At 39.3% G+C, this 22,190-nt stretch overlaps 1 protein-coding gene across 4 annotated transcripts in view; it reads right to left on the bottom strand.

The window, feature by feature from the left end:
- LOC131678239 (ell-associated factor Eaf) overlaps positions 1–22,190 on the bottom strand; it is a 161,989-nt gene that overhangs the window by 18,796 nt on the left and 121,003 nt on the right. For 3 of the 4 annotated variants that reach the window (XM_058958234.1, XM_058958233.1, XM_058958235.1), the window contains 2 exons: positions 1,398–1,882; positions 641–1,327 (listed from right to left, as the gene is read on the bottom strand). In XM_058958234.1, coding sequence (XP_058814217.1) covers positions 641–1,327; positions 1,398–1,882 — 1,172 coding nt within the window. Of the gene's footprint in view, positions 1–640; positions 1,328–1,397; positions 1,883–1,952; positions 2,188–22,190 lie in introns of those variants that run through there. The other variant, XM_058958236.1, reaches the window with a different exon arrangement.

The raw sequence follows: 22,190 nt of genomic DNA, 5'->3' as shown, positions 1-22,190 counted from the left end.
GTTCCATTAAGAGGCACGCGATCAATGAGTTTCAGAGTACAACATTCCTCAACATTTTATAGTCATTCGCAGAAATATGTAAGTAGGTAGAGTAGGGATGGACCCAAATATGCGAACGAATCTTCCATGATGGATCCCCACACGTTATCGTTACCATTCGACAAGAATGGCTGAGAAATTGGAAACACCAAAAAGACTTAAGGTAATCTTTAGTTTATGGTTGATCTTGATCTACATTCATTGCTACTACCAAATATGTGTTAGTAAGATCTTTCCGAGAACTATTCCAAACTGCATATCCCTGATAATGGAATATAGACGAAGTACAGTTCTGATTGGGGCCTTCAGGGCATTCCTTTCGAATGTCAATTCATTGGTTTACCTGCAGAGGTGACATCCCCGTCCTGTGAAAAACTTAGGCAACACATGCACATATCAAGTAATGCACATCTTCATCAGTTCATGACGTTCATAATGGATTCAAAATCAAGTAATGCATTTATTGAAGTGTAAACTAAAACCTAACAAAGTTACACATAGAAACAAAACAAGTTAAACTTAACGAAAAAATATATCACATCGCGGCACACTTTCTGCCAAACCTGCTGCTCGGAACAGCATCAAAGCTATAGATACTCACTTGTTGCATTTTATCGAAATCTAAACAGGGCCTGTGAGGCCGCTGTAGCCTTTGCTGCTGATGCCGTGGTTGTCTCCGACGGGGAGACACCGCACAGTGAAACACTTTCGCAGGAGGACTAACCGATCGGCTGATTTCCATATTGGTTGCTACGGTGCCCATTGATCCGGCCGAGTCTTGGCCTCCGAATGGCATCCCAACTGCTCCCGTTCCGGTGGCAGTGGAATTATTTGTTGTACTTAACAGTGCTGGATTGTTACTATTCTGCTGTTGTTGTTGATGATGATGATGTTGATGTTGTTGTTGCTGATGATGATGCTGATGCTGATGATGATGTTGTTGCTGATGATGAGTGCTATAGTTGACTGACGAGGGGCTATCACAGGTGGGCAAACCGCCGACGCCTCCGTAGATGGATGTTGGCCCACCACCAGCAGCTCCACCACCTCCCAGGGACGAGAGCGAAGACGTCGTCGACGAGATCGACGATGAGGATGATATTCTAATGTGCTCTAGGCCGCGCCCACTTTCCGTGAGGATGAGAGGGGTGGTCGAACGCTGGATTATATGGCCACGGTGTGGTTTTAAAGCTTCTAGAGGTGGTGATGTGCGAAAGTTCACCGGGGCCGACATCAACGTTTGCTGATGGTGGTGCTGTTGATTCTGATGTTCTAACAAATGGCGAACCTGATGGTATGGAAGAGAAAAGGATTTAACTGACTCACGCCCAAATATTGCACAATATGAATCAACTTACCTCATCATCCGAGCTGTGCGCTAGTGAACGTTTACGCTTCTCGAGTAGATTGTTTGAACTACATCGTTTGGAAGCTGCCAACTGGGTTGGGGTGATGGCCAAAGGCCGTAGCAAACCAAGTGTCGGCGATGTTTCTGAATACAGTTCATCTGTGCCGTCGTCGATTTCGTCACTAACGTCGGTCTCAGTTAACCGTTGCCGGCTGGCGATCATCAAAATGCCACCAAATTGATTAACACTTTCACTGCTGCCAACGCTGATACCGCTAGCACAATCGGTTCCACCTCCACCACCACCATCTCCCCCAGCATTACCGTCGGTTTCGCTGCCCACCTCCAGGACTCCACCGTTAATCACTTCCAGTTCCTCTTCGGAACTGTTCTGATCGTACAGCAGCAGATGTGAGGCCGGTCCCAGGAACACCGGTGACTCCGATGAGCACGCCGTATCCGTAGGGGACGCTGTGTCATGACGGGAGCTTAAACCTGGAAAATAAATTTCAAAGAAAGAAACGACCATCAGTATACTAAATTTAAGCTTATCGCAGAGACGTACGAGGTTTCTGCTCGGTAGAAATTGATAGCGCAAGGAACGAGAGGGAGACGTTATTTTGCAGCAAGCAGTCACACATCTTCTACCGGTTTATTTTATGGCCGCTTGTTTATATTTTATTTTAAATCAGTCGTACGTGTTTACACAGCTGATACAATTCACGTAGCCAAAGATCTGTTTCCTGATGTGTGGAGTGCCGACCAACCGAAATGGTTCAGACCTACTGTCGCCCGGAGGAACACACGGTCTCTCTTTTATAGCTTCTGGACGTTTGGGCGTAGTGGTGAGCGATTCAAAACAGTTTACAGCAAAAAAAAGCCGGCTTTGCATGTGTTTTCGTTAACACATGAAACCGCGCCTGTTGTTTGTTTGTTTGTTTGATAGTGCTATATTATTCCGGCGCTTAGATGGTGTTCGATTAGTTACCGCCCGGCGAAGCAAGTGTTCGTTTTGAAACGTGACATGCGAAAGGTTTAGTTTTTGATCCAGATGTGATAAATACGCGCCTGGCAGGGGATCCCATTACTTTGTGTAGTAGCCCAATAACTGACTACGACTCTGAGGTGTTTCCTTCAAACTACAATTGGAAACGGTACTTCAAAAATATTTCATTCCAATTCTGAACATAAGTATTCAGGTTTGGGCCTCTATGGTTGTATCAAAATGTAATATGACTTGCGAACATGACTTCATGTTAACTAAAGTGATAAAATGATACGCAAATGTAAGGGTTTTTGCGTAAAAGTCGGTCGGCTCTTTAAATCTGAGAATTTAAGCAACTCAAACCTCAAACCAGCAAATTCGAATCTTATGTATCAATCGACTGCGCTCGATGAATTGGGATAATAAGCGTATCTGTAAATATGCATGTGCACTAATGTCATGAAATTAATTAAGTGACCGCTATTCGAAATTTGATCAAATTGGTTACAAACGAAAGGTCCTACGTGGCAATCAAGCGCATTAAATTTGTTTTTGCTTTCGATGATTAGTTTCTAAGATATGTGAGATTTTGACGAAACACTAGCATTCAAACAAATTATTAGAAAACTCGTAAAATACCTGTCCAACCAGTATAAATTGTCACAAACCGTTCAATAAATTAAATTGTATTATTTTTCGTTCAGTTACCATTTTTCAATAGCTAAAAATGAGGTTGTTCTATAAAAGTGTACTACTTTACTGGCATGTTAGGCGAAGAAATAACCTATTGTACATATCGAAAACTCTTCTACATATTAGGAGTCAGTATATATTGTCTCGATTGTCATGTTCCCTATGTTGCCCGGAGATTTGTGCCTTGCTATGTCGTCTCCTCACTTTCCTAATATGACAACACAATACAGTCACAGCACAAAACAACAAAAAAACAGCCTGGATTTACACCCGAAGGAATAACAAACCCTACTGATAAAGCCTATAGCTCTGTAAAACACTGGGCTAGCAACAATAATGTATCCTCGAGATTTAGCACCCTGTATATAGATTCATATATGTATGGAGAACCAAAAATACGGACACGCAATTGCATTACAGCAGAGCAGTTGCATATCAAATGATATGAAGTTCCATTAGTAGATTTACAAAGAATAACAAAACACACACGAATAATACTCAGTCCGCTGAATAATATTTATTTTTTTTATTTATTTTTTTTAATAACCGGATGATAATTGAGTTTGCAAAGTTCTGTCAGTCAAACTACAATATTGCATTTGTGATTGAAAAAATACAAAAAAATCTTTGACATTTTCGGCCTCATATCCGGCAGAAACGTTTGTACAGTGAAAACTCGTTTCTATCAGACCCTTGGGGATTTTTAGGCTGATAAAATGGGGACATTGACAATATCGGGACATATATTTGCTTTTCATTGCAATAAACCGAAGCTCTTATAATATTCTTCTTAAGCCCCTAGATATAGCCTCATAACCCTTTCTGATTATTTTAGAGGTGTGCGCCGATGCATTTTAATCGGCGGCGGCGTAAGCGACATATTTGGCCGGCGGCGGCGGCGTTGGCGGCGTCACGCCGTTGGACCCTATCGGCGGCGGCGCGCCGGCGTGTGTCGGCGTAACAAATATTGACACCTATGTAACTAAAAAAAATCTTGGCAGTACAATTCCTTTCCCAAATTTTCGGGTTCTATTGTATGAGGCACATACAAACAGACGTTACAGCTTGAAGAAAATTCTAAAAAAATCATCGCCCACAATGTACTAGCGACTGTTGAACACATTGCACAAAATGTAATTCTCGCAACCACATCAAATTTTTTTAACTGATGCTCTAATAGTGCCCACCCTGCTTGCGAAATGCAAGATAATAAATGAAAGGTGGAACTGTTTTTACAGTTGTAAAATTTGAAGAACGAAATAGAAAAATTACGACTTCGCATGAAATAATGATTGCAATTGACAAATTTGAAGAATGCAGAGTAACGACTGTATTTCAATGACCCATAATAATTATTTATTGTTCTATATTTGGGAAATTAAGCAACGGTAAAACAGTTTTTGTTTTGTTTGAGGAAATTAGTTCTTGTTGTCGTTTCATTGTTTTTTGTTTCAATTTAGTCTTCTTTACCGTCGCTCCCGCAGATACCAGGTACCCTAACAGGAGGCGTTATTAATGGCATTACTGCGCAGAAATATCACTTTTAATTATCGTGTAAGGACACCTTTCAAGGTAGACACATCCCAGTTAAGCTCAGCCGGAAATGAACTGGAATCCTGGCTGGTTCCAGTTCGTATTCCTGCTACAGTGACACATCCGATTCTAGTTAGAATCGGTTGTGCCACTGGATCCCGTGTACGAACTGGAACAAGCCAGATATCCAGTTCAATTCCGGCTGAACTTTGCTGGGATTACTTCATTTTACAGGCTGGCGTTTACTTTTACTTCTTGTAAGTACCAAATGTCCGCGATGATAAGGCATATTCGATTCCATGGCACTACATTTTCTTTCAACGTAAGATTTGCTTATATCTTGAATGCAAAGTATGCTCGATGTGCTGGAATCATACAGATCTGCACCCTGACGAAACCTAAATATACAGTTATTATCATTCATAATAATTCCACGACTTGATGTTTTAGCTCCTGTTGGGTTGAAGCTGATCATTAAACAAGTCTGATTGAAAATGGTCTGAGCGTATCTCTAGTTTTCGTTGCACCTACACACCGCCAATTTCTCCAGCAGTTCCGGGGATCTTCAAATTCTTATCCATTGCATACATCTATTCAGATTCGATACACCGAATCAATTAATTTACTAACATCCTATTATGTGCTTACTCACAGATCGGCATCGTGTTGTAACTTAAGAAATGGTTATGAACCACTCCCGCCTTGCTCACTTCGACAAGAATGAGCTTCACATTTTCAGCCCATTTTTTTTTGTTTGCATGAGATTAAAAAGACGTTTTCGGATGGGTGGAGAAACTAAGTAACGCATTTAGCTCTGTGTCAAACTCTTTTCACTAGCGCCACGCTCGCTGATATGGCGCATTTTTGTAATTTAAATCGGCCGTTTTACCTACGAGTGATGAAAATTCATCTCGTGTTACGTCCTCTTTGTCTGTGATACCGGGCTGATGCAACTGCCACTGAAAATCTTTCTGGAGTGGGACTAGATGACATGATTAATAATTTATGCGACCAGAAATCTTACCCTCTGCATCGCCACATCAGTGCACCAACGTAGCTAAAAGTCAAGATCACTCTACCCAACTATTCTTCAAGAAAAAAAAATCAAAATAGGTCACGATTCAATCAATGATAAATAAACCTCGTATTGAAAATAATTTTTGTGTTTTTACAAAACTAGTTCACGCATAAAAAAAGATTCCATTATACTCAAATTTTTAGTAGGTTGTTATACCTGAATATGTTTAATATTTTTATGACTCTAGTTCATAATTTGATGATACATTGCTTTATATTAACTTTATTGAGCAGTTTCATTTAATTTCGAAAATTACACTGAATCTTAACAAAAGAATAACAGGGTTACAGGCAGGGCATTATGCCAGATTTATCTGGCACAGCCAGAGGTTTTTGCAGCTTCCAGACACAAAGACAAATCTCTCATTCTGTCAGATTTTTAAGTTTTGGAAGCAGCTGCATGCACATTTTGGAAATCCCAAACATGTCCCAAATTTTACAAAAATCGATTGATGCACATTCTACGAAAACTCAAATATATGCCAAATTTCGATGACTATGAGGTCGCTGTCAAGTGCCAGATTTTGCCAGATATTTTTAATTGAACTGCCAGATTTTCTTTGAAAAATAGTGGCAACCCTGGTTACAGGTCCTAGTAGTTTCTTGTATCTAATACTCGCGCCTATGAGACTGGTTGCTAGCAGTTGTACACAATAGCTCACATAGAAATTTCAAAACCAAAGAGTAGAGTGAATAATCCATGAATAATAGTCTGAATTCTTTGTAATTGTTTACGTAAGTATATTAAGATTATGTGAAAGATTTATTACTTTATGAACTATATCATGAACAGTTTCACGAGCTCGACTGGTGAATCGTATCTAACATATAAGGAATCAACTATATCTTGAAAGTGGATGTGTTTTTTTTTGAATTTGTGGACCATTTCACGAATGGTGAATTGTAACTTATATGCTCGCAATCATAACCAGTTGACAAAGCAAGACTGGATCCATGAATTATATTCCGAGTGTCGTGTAATGATTTTCGAGAAAATATCAAGACTTTGTTAACTTAGTGATCTAATTCACAACCACTAATATCAAATAAAGATCAATATGTGATAAATCATGAATCAGTTAACGTCGTATATTCGGACCATAGACAACGTTCATAGATTTGTGGATAAAATTATGAGCTAATGATTTTCGAGTTCGCGAATTGTCGGCGTGAGAAAAAAGCGTCGGCGGCGCGTCGCCGGTCTACCTTTCGGCGTCAGCGTTTGTTGAAATTTACCGGCGGCGGAGGCGTGGCGCGGCGGCGCACAGGTCTAGATTATTTTGTTTAAATTTCCTTTAAGCGGGTCTGACAGCACAAAGTCTCAAAAAATAAAAAAAAAAAAATTTCCTATTTCGAATCTCTAAGATAAAAAATATGCTCAAGAAGAGATTTACTCGAATTCAACTTGGTGCGTCTGCTAGAGCCCATCAAACTACCAACTATCAATTTTCATATGAAGCTGACGGGTCAAAAAGCTGATAAAATCGGGGGTAAACAAAATCGGGGCTGATGAAATCGGGCCTTCACCGCATTTGAATGCAAGTTTGCAAGCTACGCCAATGGTCGGCAAATATTGAGGCAGCCCATTTGTTAATTTTGTTATTTTTGATTTACAAATTTGTTCATTCTGTTCATTTGTTCATTTTCAGCATTTCGTCGATTTGCTTAATTTGGTTAATTTTGTTAATTTAGTTCATTTCGTTCATTTTGTTCATTTATTTCATTTCGTTCATTTTGTTCGTTTTGTTCATTTTGTTCATTTTGTTCATTTTGTTCATTTTGTTCATTTTGTTCATTTTGTTTATTTTGTTTATTTTGTTCATTTTGTTAATTTTGTTAATTTTGTTAATTTTGTTAATTTTGTTAATTTTGTTAATTTTGTTAATTTTGTTAATTTTGTTCATTTTGTTCATTTTGTTTATTTTGTTCATTTTGTTCATTTTGTTCATTTTGTTAATTTTGTTCATTTCGTTAATTTTGTCCATTTTGTTCATTTTGTTCATTTTGTTCATTTTGTTCATTTTGTTCATTTTGTTCATTTTGTTCATTTTGTTCATTTTGTTCATTTCGTTAATTTTGTTAATTTTGTTAATTTTGTTAATTTTGTTAATTTTGTTAATTTTGTTAATTTTGTTAATTTTGTTAATTTTGTTAATTTTGTTAATTTTGTTAATTTTGTTAATTTTGTTAATTTTGTTAATTTTGTTCATTTTGTTCATTTTGTTAATTTTGTTAATTTTGTTAATTTTGTTCATTTTGTTCATTTTGTTAATTTTGTTATTTTGTTATTTTGTTAATTTTGTTAATTTTGTTAATTTTGTTAATTTTGTTAATTTTGTTAATTTTGTTAATTTTGTTAATTTTGTTAATTTTGTTAATTTTGTTAATTTTGTTAATTTTGTTAATTTTGTTAATTTTGTTAATTTTGTTAATTTTGTTAATTTTGTTAATTTTGTTAATTTTGTTAATTTTGTTAATTTTGTTAATTTTGTTAATTTTGTTAATTTTGTTCATTTTGTTCATTTTGTTAATTTTGTTAATTTTGTTCATTTTGTTAATTTTGTTAATTTTGTTAATTTTGTTCATTTTGTTCTTTTTGTTCACTTTGTTCATTTTGTTCATTTTGTTAATTTTGTTAATTTTGTTCATATTGTTAATTTTGTTAATTTTGTTAATTTTGTTAATTTTGTTAATTTTGTTAATTTTGTTAATTTTGTTAATTTTGTTAATTTTGTTAATTTTGTTAATTTTGTTAATTTTGTTAATTTTGTTAATTTTGTTAATTTTGTTAATTTTGTTAATTTTGTTAATTTTGTTAATTTTGTTAATTTTGTTAATTTTGTTAATTTTGTTAATTTTGTTAATTTTGTTAATTTTGTTAATTTTGTTAATTTTGTTAATTTTGTTAATTTTGTTAATTTTGTTAATTTTGTTAATTTTGTTAATTTTGTTAATTTTGTTAATTTTGTTAATTTTGTTAATTTTGTGCATTTTGTTAATTTTGTTCATTTTGTTCATTTTGTTCATTTTGTTCATTTTGTTCATTTTGTTCATTTTGTTCATTTTGTTCATTTTGTTCATTTTGTTCATTTTGTTCATTTTGTTCATTTTGTTCATTTTGTTCATTTTGTTCATTTTGTTCATTTTGTTCATTTTGTCACTTTGTTCATTTTGTTCATTTTGTTCATTTTGTTCATTTTGTTCATTTTGTTCATTTTGTTCATTTTGTTCATTTTGTTCATTTTGTTTATTTTGTTTATTTTGTTCATTTTGTTCATTTTGTTTATTTGGTTTATTTTGTGTATTTTGTTCATTTTATTCATTTTGTTCATTTCATTAGTCTGATTTATTTAATTCATGTTTTCTTTATTTTATTATTCTTTTTATTATACATTTTATTATACATTTCATTTTGTTTTTGTTTTATTAAGGGCTTTAACCATATGGTCATTCACTCGTATACATTTTATTCATTTTATTTTACATATTTTTTATTTTGTTTATTTTGTTCATTTTGTTCATTTTGTTTATTTGGTTTATTTTGTGTATTTTGTTCATTTTATTCATTTTGTTCATTTCATTAGTCTGATTTATTTAATTCATGTTTTCTTTATTTTTTTATTCTTTTTATTATACATTTTATTATACATTTCATTTTGTTTTTGTTTTATTAAGGGCTTTAACCATATGGTCATTCGCTCGTATACATTTTATTCATTTTATTTTACATATTTTTTATTTTATATATATTTATATTAATATTTTAGAAATATTAATAATTTTGTTTTGATGTTTTGTTCATTTTATTTATTTTTTCATTTATTCAGTTTATTCATTTTATACCTTCATTCCTCTCATCGATTGAATTGATTGTTTCCATAAAGTGGAAGTTTCATTTATTTTATTCCTTCATTTATCTTATTAATTTTCTCATTCCATCCTTTTTATTCATATAGTTAATTTAATTCATTTATTTTATTTAATATATTCAATTCGTTTTGTCCATTTATTTCATTTAACCCATTTAATTTATCAAGTTCACTCTACTCATTTAACTAATTAAATTCATTTCATTCATTTATCTCATGTTATTCATTTTGTATTTTTTTCCATTTTGCACTATTTGTTTACTTTGTTCATTTTGTTAAATTTATCTAATTTGTTCATTTTATTAATTTTATCCATATTATTCACTTTGTTCATTTTATTCATTGTATTCATTTTATTCATGGTATTTATTTTATTCACTTTAGTTTTTCGTTCCTTTTATTCGTTTTAGAAATTTTATTCCTTTATTCATTTCATTATTTTAATCAAGCTCATCACTGGTGTAAGCTTTATTTTGATGTTCACTGTACGAGCAACGAATATCTAAACTATTTTACCGCATTTCGGTATGCCGCTATCATGACGAGGAAGGTGAGGGTATAGTGCAAGGACGTCATAAATTAGTCGCTATTTTTAAAACCGTCATCAAACTAGTGCATCACTACCATCCGCACACAACTGCACGGTCACGAGAGGTAGCTGCGCTCGTTCAAGGCCTTACTAACCTCTACAAAGCGTTAGAAAGTTGCTGATGAAACAGTCATAACTATTCTGTTTGCACGTAGTATCAATGATGACGATGATTACAGCGGCAATCAAAGAGGCGATGAGAAATCAATGCTGTGCGTTGATTTACTGCCACCCTACTGGAGCGACACAAGTGGGTTTAGCAACTCGTAGTGTGTTCCTAATGTCACTGAGAACTGGCTACAATGTTTGAATAAATTAATGGGAGTGTGTAAATTTCAATAATAACTCGTTAAACACAGTAGTACAAACCAAACTAGAGATATTACTATGTCTGCCACTTTGAATTGTCTATCTGATTAGTTGTCAATTCAATTAAAAGCACGAGAACATCTGGCGAAAAGTATCGAACTACTTTCTATTGTTTTCACATCTTATATACTCGACATGGACGTCTGTTCTCTGTGCTACAGTATTATTATTTCTTTGTAGGAGAGACCTAGACTACCCAAGTAACAATTTTATAGCACGCTACAAGTGCAATTTAAGTTTTATATGCGGCTATAAAACTTCCATAAAACCCCAATTGTTACTAGGGTAGTTGGCTGTGTTTTAAATTTATTTATTTTTTTATTTAGTCAGATCGTGTATCATTAAAAAAAACACATTATTTCACAAAATAGCAGACGAATCAAATTTATGGGAATAACTTTGTGATACGTCTCGCTAAAGTCGTCGAACGGTGACATAACATAGTTCTAGAAAGTCTCCTATCTTATGCTACCGCGTGAATCTAAGTCTATTGATGACAAGTGGTCATTGTATCGTAGAAGACTGGGTGGTATCAGCCTTCTGCCGGCAGTAATAGAATTAGAGGGTGCGAACGGATATAAGCGTGAAAACACTACCTTAAAAATAAATAATTGATGGAAGACCAATTTCCATACGATTTTAGTCAGACTAGTATCGATAGTAACAACACTCGCGATGGCCGGCTATCTGGAGTTCAAGTTGGTTCTGACGGTATTTTCTCGTTATAATCCAGAGTTTAAATATTTTAAATAGAACATTATATATTTATACTCATCTATCTGTAAACTGTTCAGTCATAAGTATATACAAAACTTTTTCAACACAAAACTATATTCTCAGTGGCATCGCTTGTTTGAAGTGAATCGTGACTAAATACCGATCAACTATCAAATAGGTGGTAAGTATGGGAGTGTCACTGAGTCGGGACCTTCCGTTAAGTAAGTACTACATCAACAATATATTTCCAATATCCCAAGTTACGAGAAAGTTGGTCGGTACACACAATGTTAGCTATCGGGCTAAGTTCTCACTTGGACTGGGACAATTGTTATTGCCAAACATTGTTCCACAAGTAGTTTGTGCGGGAATCAGAGCCATCAGTCTGCGATCTACGAAGTATACCGTGCTTACGCAACGCAATGCAATATGTGTGATGCGTCCCGCTAACTTATCCGGGCTACTGCGCAAGTCGTGGAATTATTCGAAACTCACCATTATTATCATAAAACGTTTGAAGTGAGAAAAAAAATAGCATAGTGTAAATAATTGAAAATTAAAATCGCGCACGAATTTATTTCACGTCAATTGAAACGGTTTCGCCAACATACTCCTACCGCCAACTAGCCCCGGTCTTCCCTGCTGCTACCCACATGCCTCAACCGACTCAATTTTGTTGTATAAGGATCTCCTTTTCATCTTAACATCACGCTAGTACAATGTACCGAAAGGTCCAAGAAAAAGAGAACATTGCTGAATCTATTGTTAAAAGTTTAATTGGATTTTTCGTGGCATTACATAAATCAGTCCATTTACCCAGCCCTAAACAATTATCGAAGTACACATTTAATGAGTATCAAATTAAAAGATACTAACTGCTCCATAGATATCACAATGTGCTTCATTGTCATTATGCGAGAAGGCAAACACTGTTGTACTCAACTGTGACACAGCAAGACACACCCTCTTGAACCGCGCTCCATCCCATCCCAGCCGAGCGAGCCTTTCCGCATCGCATAATTTGTTTGCGATTGCTACTTTGTAATGGAAAGGCGTTTACGTTGTACCAACCTACAATACATTGTCGTGAGGTTTTTGATATGCAACACTACACTAAATATAGCACTACATATAACATAGCAGTGGAAATGGAAATGCGACCGCGAGAGTGCAGAACATCGAGAACCGAACGACACGAGAATCAATTCCCATCTTCCTCTTGTAGTAGGCAGGATTGGTGTGGTGTTCGGCTCGGTTCAGGCAAGGCCCGTCCGGCCGATCAGCCTGGATGTCGCGAAAGAGCAAATGGTTCAACAATCAAAGCAGCTGTTGTTTGGACAGGCCTAACATAGTTGTTGCGGGAGGAGCAAAAAAAAGTACTGTCGAAAGGATTGCTACAATGTAGCACTTGAAGTGAGACATATAAGGGAGCACGGGGGCGATAGGGACAAGTTGATGGAATTTTTTTTTCATCGGTTGTGTTAGACCTGTAGATATATCCCTCGTTGTGTACTTCTAGTTAAGTGAAATACGTTCTCCAATGTGTTGATGGCGCATTTCATTCCGTTTTGTAGAAGTTGTGGACCATATTGGGCTTCCGAGAGTGATAAGTGAATTTACGACGTGGTTGAGTCAAGTTAGTGGCGAGGCATGCAAGTCTTGTTGGCGGAGATTAAAATTAATCATCGATTATGTTCGATTAAGGAACACTTTCCAAAATGATAAATTCCTTTGGTTTGGAGTCTTGTCAAACCTGAGTATCAAAACGATTATTTGATTGCTTTTCCCTGATGAGTTCTGATTGATCGCAACCTACCATACCGCCGCTGTAGCTATTTGACGCCAGCCAGCACTACGATCGGTATACGGACCTTGCGTGCAAACTTGGATAGAATCGTTATTCACGCATGCGAAATTTCGCGCGATAATGATTTGGAACGTATTTTTACTCAAAAGTTTACACAGGCTCTCCATAAAATTTCGTTCTAGCATATATTTCTGTTTTTTGTGCTAATAGCATAATGCTATTGAATTTGGATCTTGGGCTCTTTGCCTCGATAAACTTCATAAACAATCCTCAATGTACAGGACAATTACAAGTCCCGAGTAACGATCCCATGATGAACTATCGGGTGAAGAACTTTTTCAGTCAGTTACTGCATTCTATCTGTCTCTGTTTTAACTATGTATTTTAAGCATTGGTTTGAATTGTCTTTGAATTTTTGTTATTAAATTCTAGGTTAACATGTACACCAGATTGCCATAAAGCAGCCCGAACCACGCACGCGTTCTTGTGAAAGCGTGTCACAGGTCTCGTGGAGATTGACCGGGCCAAAATTAGTGGAAAAGTACTTATCGTTCAACTCGTACGTTTACGATGGTTGGGCATTAGAAGGGGGAGCCTATCTTATCATATTTCCTTTCATTCCATTTGATAGATGCTCGTAAAGTCCAACAACATGCCATTGATAAGAGAGCCACTTTTCATAAACAAACAAGATAGCAAAGTCTCGTTTCTTAGCTCACGCACATCGAGGTTAGCCAAAGTCAACGAGTGCGGTGGAAAGTTCAGTAAAAGCAAGAATAGGCGGAACTAAGTTCGTGATTCCGAGGTAGATTAAGTTCCCGGTTCAGATAGGAACGCAGTCGTCATTCATGAACCGTGTAGATTGAAATTTGACAGGTTTCAGTGGCGTAGCCAGATATTTAACTTTGGTGGTTGGGGCTTGCTTCATTTTTAAATGATCAACTTTATGTTTTTATGGTGAACCATACTAAATTTAAAAAAATTAACTTCTACGAAGTCGTCTTATGACAACGAGGCAAAGCAATCGAATGGGAAGTCAGAAAGAATGTTGAATGGTTTATCAAAGCAATTTTCCCGATATAGCTAGCACGATATCCCAATAACTAATAAACGATTTCGTTCACTTTTTATGCTTCAACACAAGCACCAAGCCTTTAAACTAGTCGGAACACTAATTTAAATTGCTATATCTTCACTAATCTCCATTCTCTAAAAATTATAACACTCGTGAATAACACCAAGTTTGGAGATGTGTTAGGATGCCACCGGATTGAAAATCGGTTAATATTATGATAAGAAAATTCAATATTCCTGTGACATGTTTTATAGAGGAAAAAAGTTGTTTCTAAAATCGTGTATAAAGGGTCATGAGTTCTGGAACAATCACGGTTTATAATTATGTTCGATTTCCTTTCAGTCACGTTCGCACAACACTTATCAGTGGAGATATTTGTTTTTGTTTTGTGACCTTCAGTCACGGTTTCTGCCAGGTCATTCCCAAATCGATTTTCTGTGCGCGAATTACTTCACAAATTTAAATACATTGTTTAAAAAGCGAAAAGCTGAGATCGGGATTTTATACATGGATTTAGGAACATTGATCAGTACGCTGATAATGAGTGTGAAAATGTGTATATATATTTTGTTCTTTATTGTAAATAGTTAACACTAATCATAAGTCTAACCTAGCATAATCAAATATCTAAACCTATATCTAAATTTAAACCTGCTATAACTAAATTTTAAAACAATACCTAGTATAACACTTAAATTTCGGACACGTAATTTCAACCACTAAACTCACCCTATATGCAATCTATGATAAGGGAGATAGTGAAGGATAGCGAAAGAGAGAAGAAAATGAACCTAACTACCTAACTAATCCAATCTGTACCGATCAGAGTAGTAGCAAATAGACACCCAAAGCGATCACATCCAAACACTGTGTCATTCTATCATACGTTCAAGATTTCAATACACAAGCTTTCCCAGAACATGTGCTGTGTTTCAATTAGTCTGGAAGATTTTTAATTAGTTTGCATTAACCGCGAGTTGTTGCCAAATCGGGCAAGCAAAAGATTTAAGTGAACGAACTAGTGCATTCAATTAGCCGCAGCTATACTGATCGACGATTATCCATGCGTTCGGCTACCAAGGTGCAAGGTGCATGCAACAAGATACCGGCGTGAGTTAATTCCTTCAGTGGTTTCTGGTGCCGTTTGGAAGGACGGAAGAAACGCCTGTGATACCGGCGTCTGCAGCATCCACGGCTCGATCATTGGTCCTTCGAACCGGATCACAGGACAACCCCAAGCCAGAATCCAGCACGCGAAAGGAAAATCCGCCATTGCGGTAAGTGGTCAAAAGGCTTTGATCACACAAAGGTAGGCATTCAATCTTTCTCATACAAAGGGCTGGTGTACGCCCAGCCGATGCCAGATTTTTGCGCCAACATTTACTGAGGCAACGAATGACGGCACATTAACAAAATCGCATGATAAGAAGCGCTTTGATCGCAATAATCACAGTGTGCAACCAGAATGGTGAAATTGGTCATTTCGCAAATATTATAAGCGTTTGATCGTTGACCTTATACGTAGAACTTTACCAATTGCACTTGGCGCGTGCATCTACAGTGGCGCACAAAATATTGGTACACTGATAGGTGGTGGAATAAATAAACTTTTTCGCAATTTGCAACATACTTTGGCGATTGCGGGGTGGCGATTTTAGCGGATTCGCGAATCGTAAAAGAGACACGACGCGACGGGAGGGAGCAAACCGAATCGATATTATACGTGTTTTCTTTCGGTCGTTTCGGTTCGCGCAGCGCGACGGGAAGGATTAATCGAACGATTTCTGTGTTGTTCTCGTCGTTCGGTACGCGTAGAGCGGCACGTGTCGCGTCGGGAAGGATAAAGCGTTATCGAATATCACGTGTCGTCTCCGTTATAATCGCGAGTGATTCGAGTGGTGAGTAAAAATGTCTAGCAAGGCGGAGAAGAAAATGATCGAGAATCTCCTGATTCGGAAACGAGTGTGTGCCGTTCGAGATGTGGTAGAAAAGTTTAAAGCGGAATACGACCATGAGCGGGATTCCAGTCAAATCCATGTGAGACTCGACACGTTGGATAGAATTAACAAGGAGTTTCTGGAGGCGCAAGCGGAGATCGAGATGTTGGACAAGCCAGACATGTTTGAGCAGCACATCCAGGTTCGCGCTGATTTCGAAAATCGCTTTTGTGTTTTGAAAGGGTTCCTGCTATCCAAGATAGACAACAATCAAACGATTCTAAGTTCGACGATGACGACCAACTTCACTCACCATCCAACATCTGTCAGTTTTCACCATCGGTTGCCGAAAATAGATTTGCCAAAGTTCAATGGAGACGAATCACGATGGATTTCATTCCGGGACAACTTTCTGTCCATGATACACTGCAACGACGATATCCCAACGGTCAACAAGTTGCAGTATTTGTTGCAAGCACTGGAAGGAGAGGCAAAGAAGCCATTTGAGACCGTCGATGTACAATCGGATAACTATGCGTCAACGTGGGATGCGCTGATGAAGAGATACGACAACAAACGGTTTTTGAAGAAGGAACTATTCCGAGGTTTGTTCGAGTTACCACCAATGAAGCGTGAGTCAGCACAGGAGCTTAATGCGTTGGTTGACGACTATCAACGCCATGTTAAGGCTTTGGGAAAGTTAGGAGAACCTGTCACAAATTGGGATACACCGCTTATCTACATTTTGACCAGCAAGTTGGATTCTACTACTGTTCGAGCCTGGGAGCACGAGACTCGCCAGAAGGATGACGTTAGCTACGAAGAACTCATCGAATTCCTGATCCAACACGTTCGTATGCTCAAGTCAGTATCCAGTGATCTGCAACACCGTTCCCAAACGACTAACGCCAAGATGGCCGGCCCTATCCAAAAGAAACCCTTCACAGTGAAGTCCGTCGTTAACGCAGCAACTTCAGAAAACAAAATGAATGCTCCGCAATGTCCTGCATGCCCCGATAAGCACCTGCTACATCAATGCCCGAAGTTCACCAAGCTATCTGTTCCTCAGCGCCGAGAGTTAGTTAGCCAGCAAAGCTTGTGTTGGAACTGTTTTCGATCAAACCATCAAGCACGAATCTGCAAGTCAAAGTTTTCTTGTAGAACCTGTCATTCTAGACACCACACGTTATTGCACGATCAAGCTGCACCCTCTAAGATGTCTTCGACTCCAGCCGTCACAACAGCCATTTCTGAACTGCAACCTAATCCATCCACGTCAGCGAACGTGGGGACCTTTGGATCAGCGCATCCACCTGAAGTAAGTCTCTCCATCCAATCGAACCATAGCACGGTCTTACTGGAAACGGTTGCACTTCAAGTCGTTGACAAGCATGGTCGAGAAACTCCAGTCAGAGCACTTCTTGATTCCGCTTCGATGTCCAATTTCATCACCAAGAAACTCGCAAACGCTCTTGCCATTCGTCCAAGCCCAGTGGACATCGCAGTAGCCGGAATAGGAGATGCTCTCAAACAAATCAAGCGCCAAATAACGGCCACTATCAAATCGAGAACAAGCGCATTTTCTACCACACTCGAATTCCTCGTCATGAAGAAACCCACTGCCAATCTGCCAACAATACCCATCGACACTTCTTCGTGGAAAATGCCAAACGTCTCTTTTGCAGATCCGCACTACAATGTGCCAGGAAAGATCGACATCATCATCGGTGGCGAGTGCTACCACGAAATTCATACTGGAAATCGTATATCCATCGGTGACGGTCTACCACTGCTAGTTGATACTCTTTTCGGGTGGACAGTTTCAGGAAAGGTGTGCACCTCTTCTGCCCACGCTTCGCCGGCTTGTTATATCTCTACCGTTGATCGTTCTCTTGAAACATCCCTGCAAAGATTTTGGGAACTGGAAGCCGTCGATCATAGTTCAATGTATTCCGCTGAAGAAAGAAGATGTGAAGAAATGTTTGCTAGCACCACCACTCGAAATCATTCTGGGAGGTTCGTCGTACGCCTTCCTCGGTCCGAAGATCCGCAAGTCACCCTCGGCGATTCGCGCGCGATCGCAACTCGTCGATTCTACAGCCTGGAAAGACGCCTAGAGAAAGATGCCACCGTTAAAGCCGCATACCACAAGTTCCTTGAAGAATATGCAAGTCTACACCATATGCAAAGAATCGATCCTGTCGATGATGGAAAGCCACATTGTTATCTGCCGCATCACCCGGTTTTTAAGGAGGCAAGCACTACCACCAAGATTCGCGTGGTGTTTGATGCCTCTTGCAAAACTACCTCCGGGTTTTCGCTCAACGATTCGCTTCTCGTTGGTCCAGTGGTGCAACAGGACCTCCTCTCGATCGTGATACGTTTTCGCACTCGTTCTGTGGCCATTGTTGCAGACATCGAAAAGATGTACCGCCAGATTGAAGTGCATCCCGCTGATCAGAGTCTTCAACGCATCCTATGGCGTGCCAATCCAACGGATCCACTCGAAACCTACGAACTACGCACCATCACATACGGAACAGCTTCAGCTCCATACCTCGCAACACGGACGCTGCAGAAGCTGGCACAGGAGGAAGGAGATTTGTATTCAGTAGCAGCCGAGGCAATCATCGAAGATTTCTACGTCGATGATCTACTGTCTGGTGCAGATGATGTACAAGCTGCCATACAAAAACGCCGTCAGATATCAGCGATGTTAGATTCGGCCGGCCTTCCAATCAAAAAATGGGCGTCAAACATCCCGGAGGCTCTAGATGGTGTTCCCCAGGAGGACTTAGCTATTAAAACACTACATGATCTACAAGACGACCAGTCGGTGTCAACGCTCGGACTTGTCTGGGACACAAAGACCGATATGCTTAGATTCAATGTCCAATTACCACTTCCGGCGACGATTCTCACCAAACGTAAGGTGATATCATACATCGCCAAAATTTTCGACCCACTAGGCCTCGTTGGTCCAGTTATCGCGGCCGCTAAAATGTTCATGCAGAGACTGTGGAAGTTGAAGTCCAACGACCAGAAACCCTATGAATGGGACAAGCCGCTCCCACAGAAACTTCAAGACGATTGGAAGCAATTTCATGCTACACTTTACGCCCTCGATCAACTCCGAATTCCACGGTTTGTTGCACTACCAGCCGCTTCCAGTGTCGAGCTTCACTTTTTCTGCGACGCATCGGAATCCGCATATGGTGCTTGTTGCTTTGTTCGTTCCGAGAAAGCGGACGATGTCAAAGTCCAGTTACTGACATCAAAGTCGAAGGTGGCTCCAATTGCTACAAAGCATTCCATCGCTAGACTTGAGTTATGTGCAGCTGTATTGGCCACCAAGTTGTATCACAAGGTGAACCATGCCATCAAAATCCCCTCCAAGGTTTTCTTCTGGTCCGACTCGACTACCGTTCTTCAATGGCTTAAATCATCACCGAATCGTTGGAAGACGTTCGTAGCCAACCGCGTCTCCACCATACAAACCTCTACAGAAGGATGTATCTGGCAACATGTGCCGGGTGCAGAGAACCCCGCAGATGAATTATCCCGCGGTCTACCGCCAGCAGAACTTCTAGCAAGATCAAGATGGTGGAACGGCCCAGTTTGGCTAGCTCTTGCTCCATGTCATCGACCACACTCAGTTGTTCCAGAAGATGAAGCATCCGCCGTCATAGAAGAAGCTCGGAAGGTCGCTCTAGTTTCATTAGCTACATCCACGGCCACCTTTGCTGATCACCTGTTTACCCGATTCTCCTCGTACACAAAGCTGCGTCGGGTGGTAGCGTATTGTCTGAAGTACATCCGTTCACTCAGAGCCACGACCCAACAATCCACCGGTGAACCATCCAGCGTTCTCACCACAGCTGAGTTAACAGCAGCAGACCATGCACTAGCACGCTTAGCCCAAGCCCAGCTTTACTCGGAGGAGTTAGCCGGTCTAAATGTACCATCTAGCCACAATGAAATCCTGAAGTCATCCCCACTAAGATGGTTGAAACCCTACATATGCAAAGACGGTATTATTCGCGTCGGAGGACGCCTATCGAATGCCGAGGTTCCAGAGAGCATTAAGCATCCGATCGTCATTTCTGCCAAGCACCCACTGGCCGAACTGATAGCCAACCATCACCACAAGATTCTTCTCCATGCTGGTCCGCAATTGATGCTTTCAACAATTCGACAAAAATACTGGATCGTTGGTGCTAGAAACCTGGTTCGTCGCACATATCATCGGTGTATCAAATGTTTCAGACAAAAGCCAATTCTTGTCCAACAAGCAACAGCTGATTTGCCCACATCAAGAGTAACGCCAGCACGCCCATTCTCAATTAGTGGCGTTGACTATTGTGGTCCAGTGTTCCTGAAGTCACCAGTACGTAATCGATCTCCAACCAAAGCGTACATTGCTATCTTTGTCTGTTTTGTCACTAAAGCCGTCCACATCGAGTTGGTCTCCGATCTGTCGACCTCGGCTTTCATAGCAGCCCTTCGTCGATTCGTTGCTCGTCGCGGTCGTATCTGTGAGCTTCACTCCGATAATGGCACCGCATTCAAAGGAGCAGCCAACAAACTCCACCGCATCTACGAAATGTTGAAGTCAATTGATGGTGACAGAATCCAAATCCTGAATTGGTGTGGTGAAAACGAGATCCAGTGGAAATTTATACCGCCTCGTGCCCCACACTTCGGAGGACTTTGGGAGGCAGCGGTAAAGTCCGCCAAGCATCATCTGTTACGCGAGATCGGCCACGTTAGCATTAGCCAGGAAGATATGCTAACCCTTCCGGCACAAATCGAAATGTGTCTCAACTCAAGACCGTTGACCCCGATCCCAACTGCTCCCATTGACCTCGAAGCTTTAACACCAGGGCATTTCCTAGTTGGCTCCAACTTACAAGCTATACCAGAAATGAGCCTGGTTACAACTTCAGATAACCGTCTGGATCATTGGCAACGTACCCAGAAGCTATTCCACCGTATATGGGCTCGCTGGTATCCAGAATATCTTGCACAACTTCAGTCTCGAGCCACAAAGGGATGCAAGCCTGCAGTTCAAATAGAAGTAGGGCGAATCGTAGTCATCAAGGACGATAACCTTCCACCAGCGAAATGGCCTCTCGGTCGGATCATGCAGCTTCATCCAGCCAAGGACGGGGTCGTCCGCATCGTCACCATAAGAACTGCGGTAGCTGACAACGTGGTGAGACCAGTCGCGAAGATTGCTCTGCTACCATTACCTACGTCTTCGGATCCAATCATCGTAGAAACACCGAGCGATGCAGAGACTACAAAGACCGGTAGAGTAGTCCGAAACTAACTCGATGTGCATCTGGAAGGCGATCAGGTGATTATCATTCCAATCCATTCACCGTTCCCTGTTCGTTCTACCGGGTCTTCTCTTGTTTACAGATAGCAAACGCCGGATCTTCGATCGTCGTTCGAGAGCTGTGAATCAAATGCAAACACCTGAGTTTGATTCTGCGATAGATACAAGGTCCTGCTACGGAAACATCGTATTCATCAAGGCGATGCTCACGGATCACGAGATGAAATAAGGGCATTGAGGAGTTGAAACAGTGCCGCTGTTTCAAGGAGGCCGGAATGATCAGTACGCTGATAATGAGTGTGAAAATGTGTATATATATTTTGTTCTTTATTGTAAATAGTTAACACTAATCATAAGTCTAACCTAGCATAATCAAATATCTAAACCTATATCTAAATTTAAACCTGCTATAACTAAATTTTAAAACAATACCTAGTATAACACTTAAATTTCGGACACGTAATTTCAACCACTAAACTCACCCTATATGCAATCTATGATAAGGGAGATAGTGAAGGATAGCGAAAGAGAGAAGAAAATGAACCTAACTACCTAACTAATCCAATCTGTACCGATCAGAGTAGTAGCAAATAGACACCCAAAGCGATCACATCCAAACACTGTGTCATTCTATCATACGTTCAAGATTTCAATACACAAGCTTTCCCAGAACATGTGCTGTGTTTCAATTAGTCTGGAAGATTTTTAATTAGTTTGCATTAACCGCGAGTTGTTGCCAAATCGGGCAAGCAAAAGATTTAAGTGAACGAACTAGTGCATTCAATTAGCCGCAGCTATACTGATCGACGAT

The sequence above is a fragment of the Topomyia yanbarensis genome, chromosome 2 (genome assembly GCF_030247195.1).
Source record: "Topomyia yanbarensis strain Yona2022 chromosome 2, ASM3024719v1, whole genome shotgun sequence".
Lineage (NCBI taxonomy): Eukaryota > Metazoa > Arthropoda > Insecta > Diptera > Culicidae > Topomyia > Topomyia yanbarensis.
This window is presented reverse-complemented; position numbering and strand designations above follow the sequence as displayed.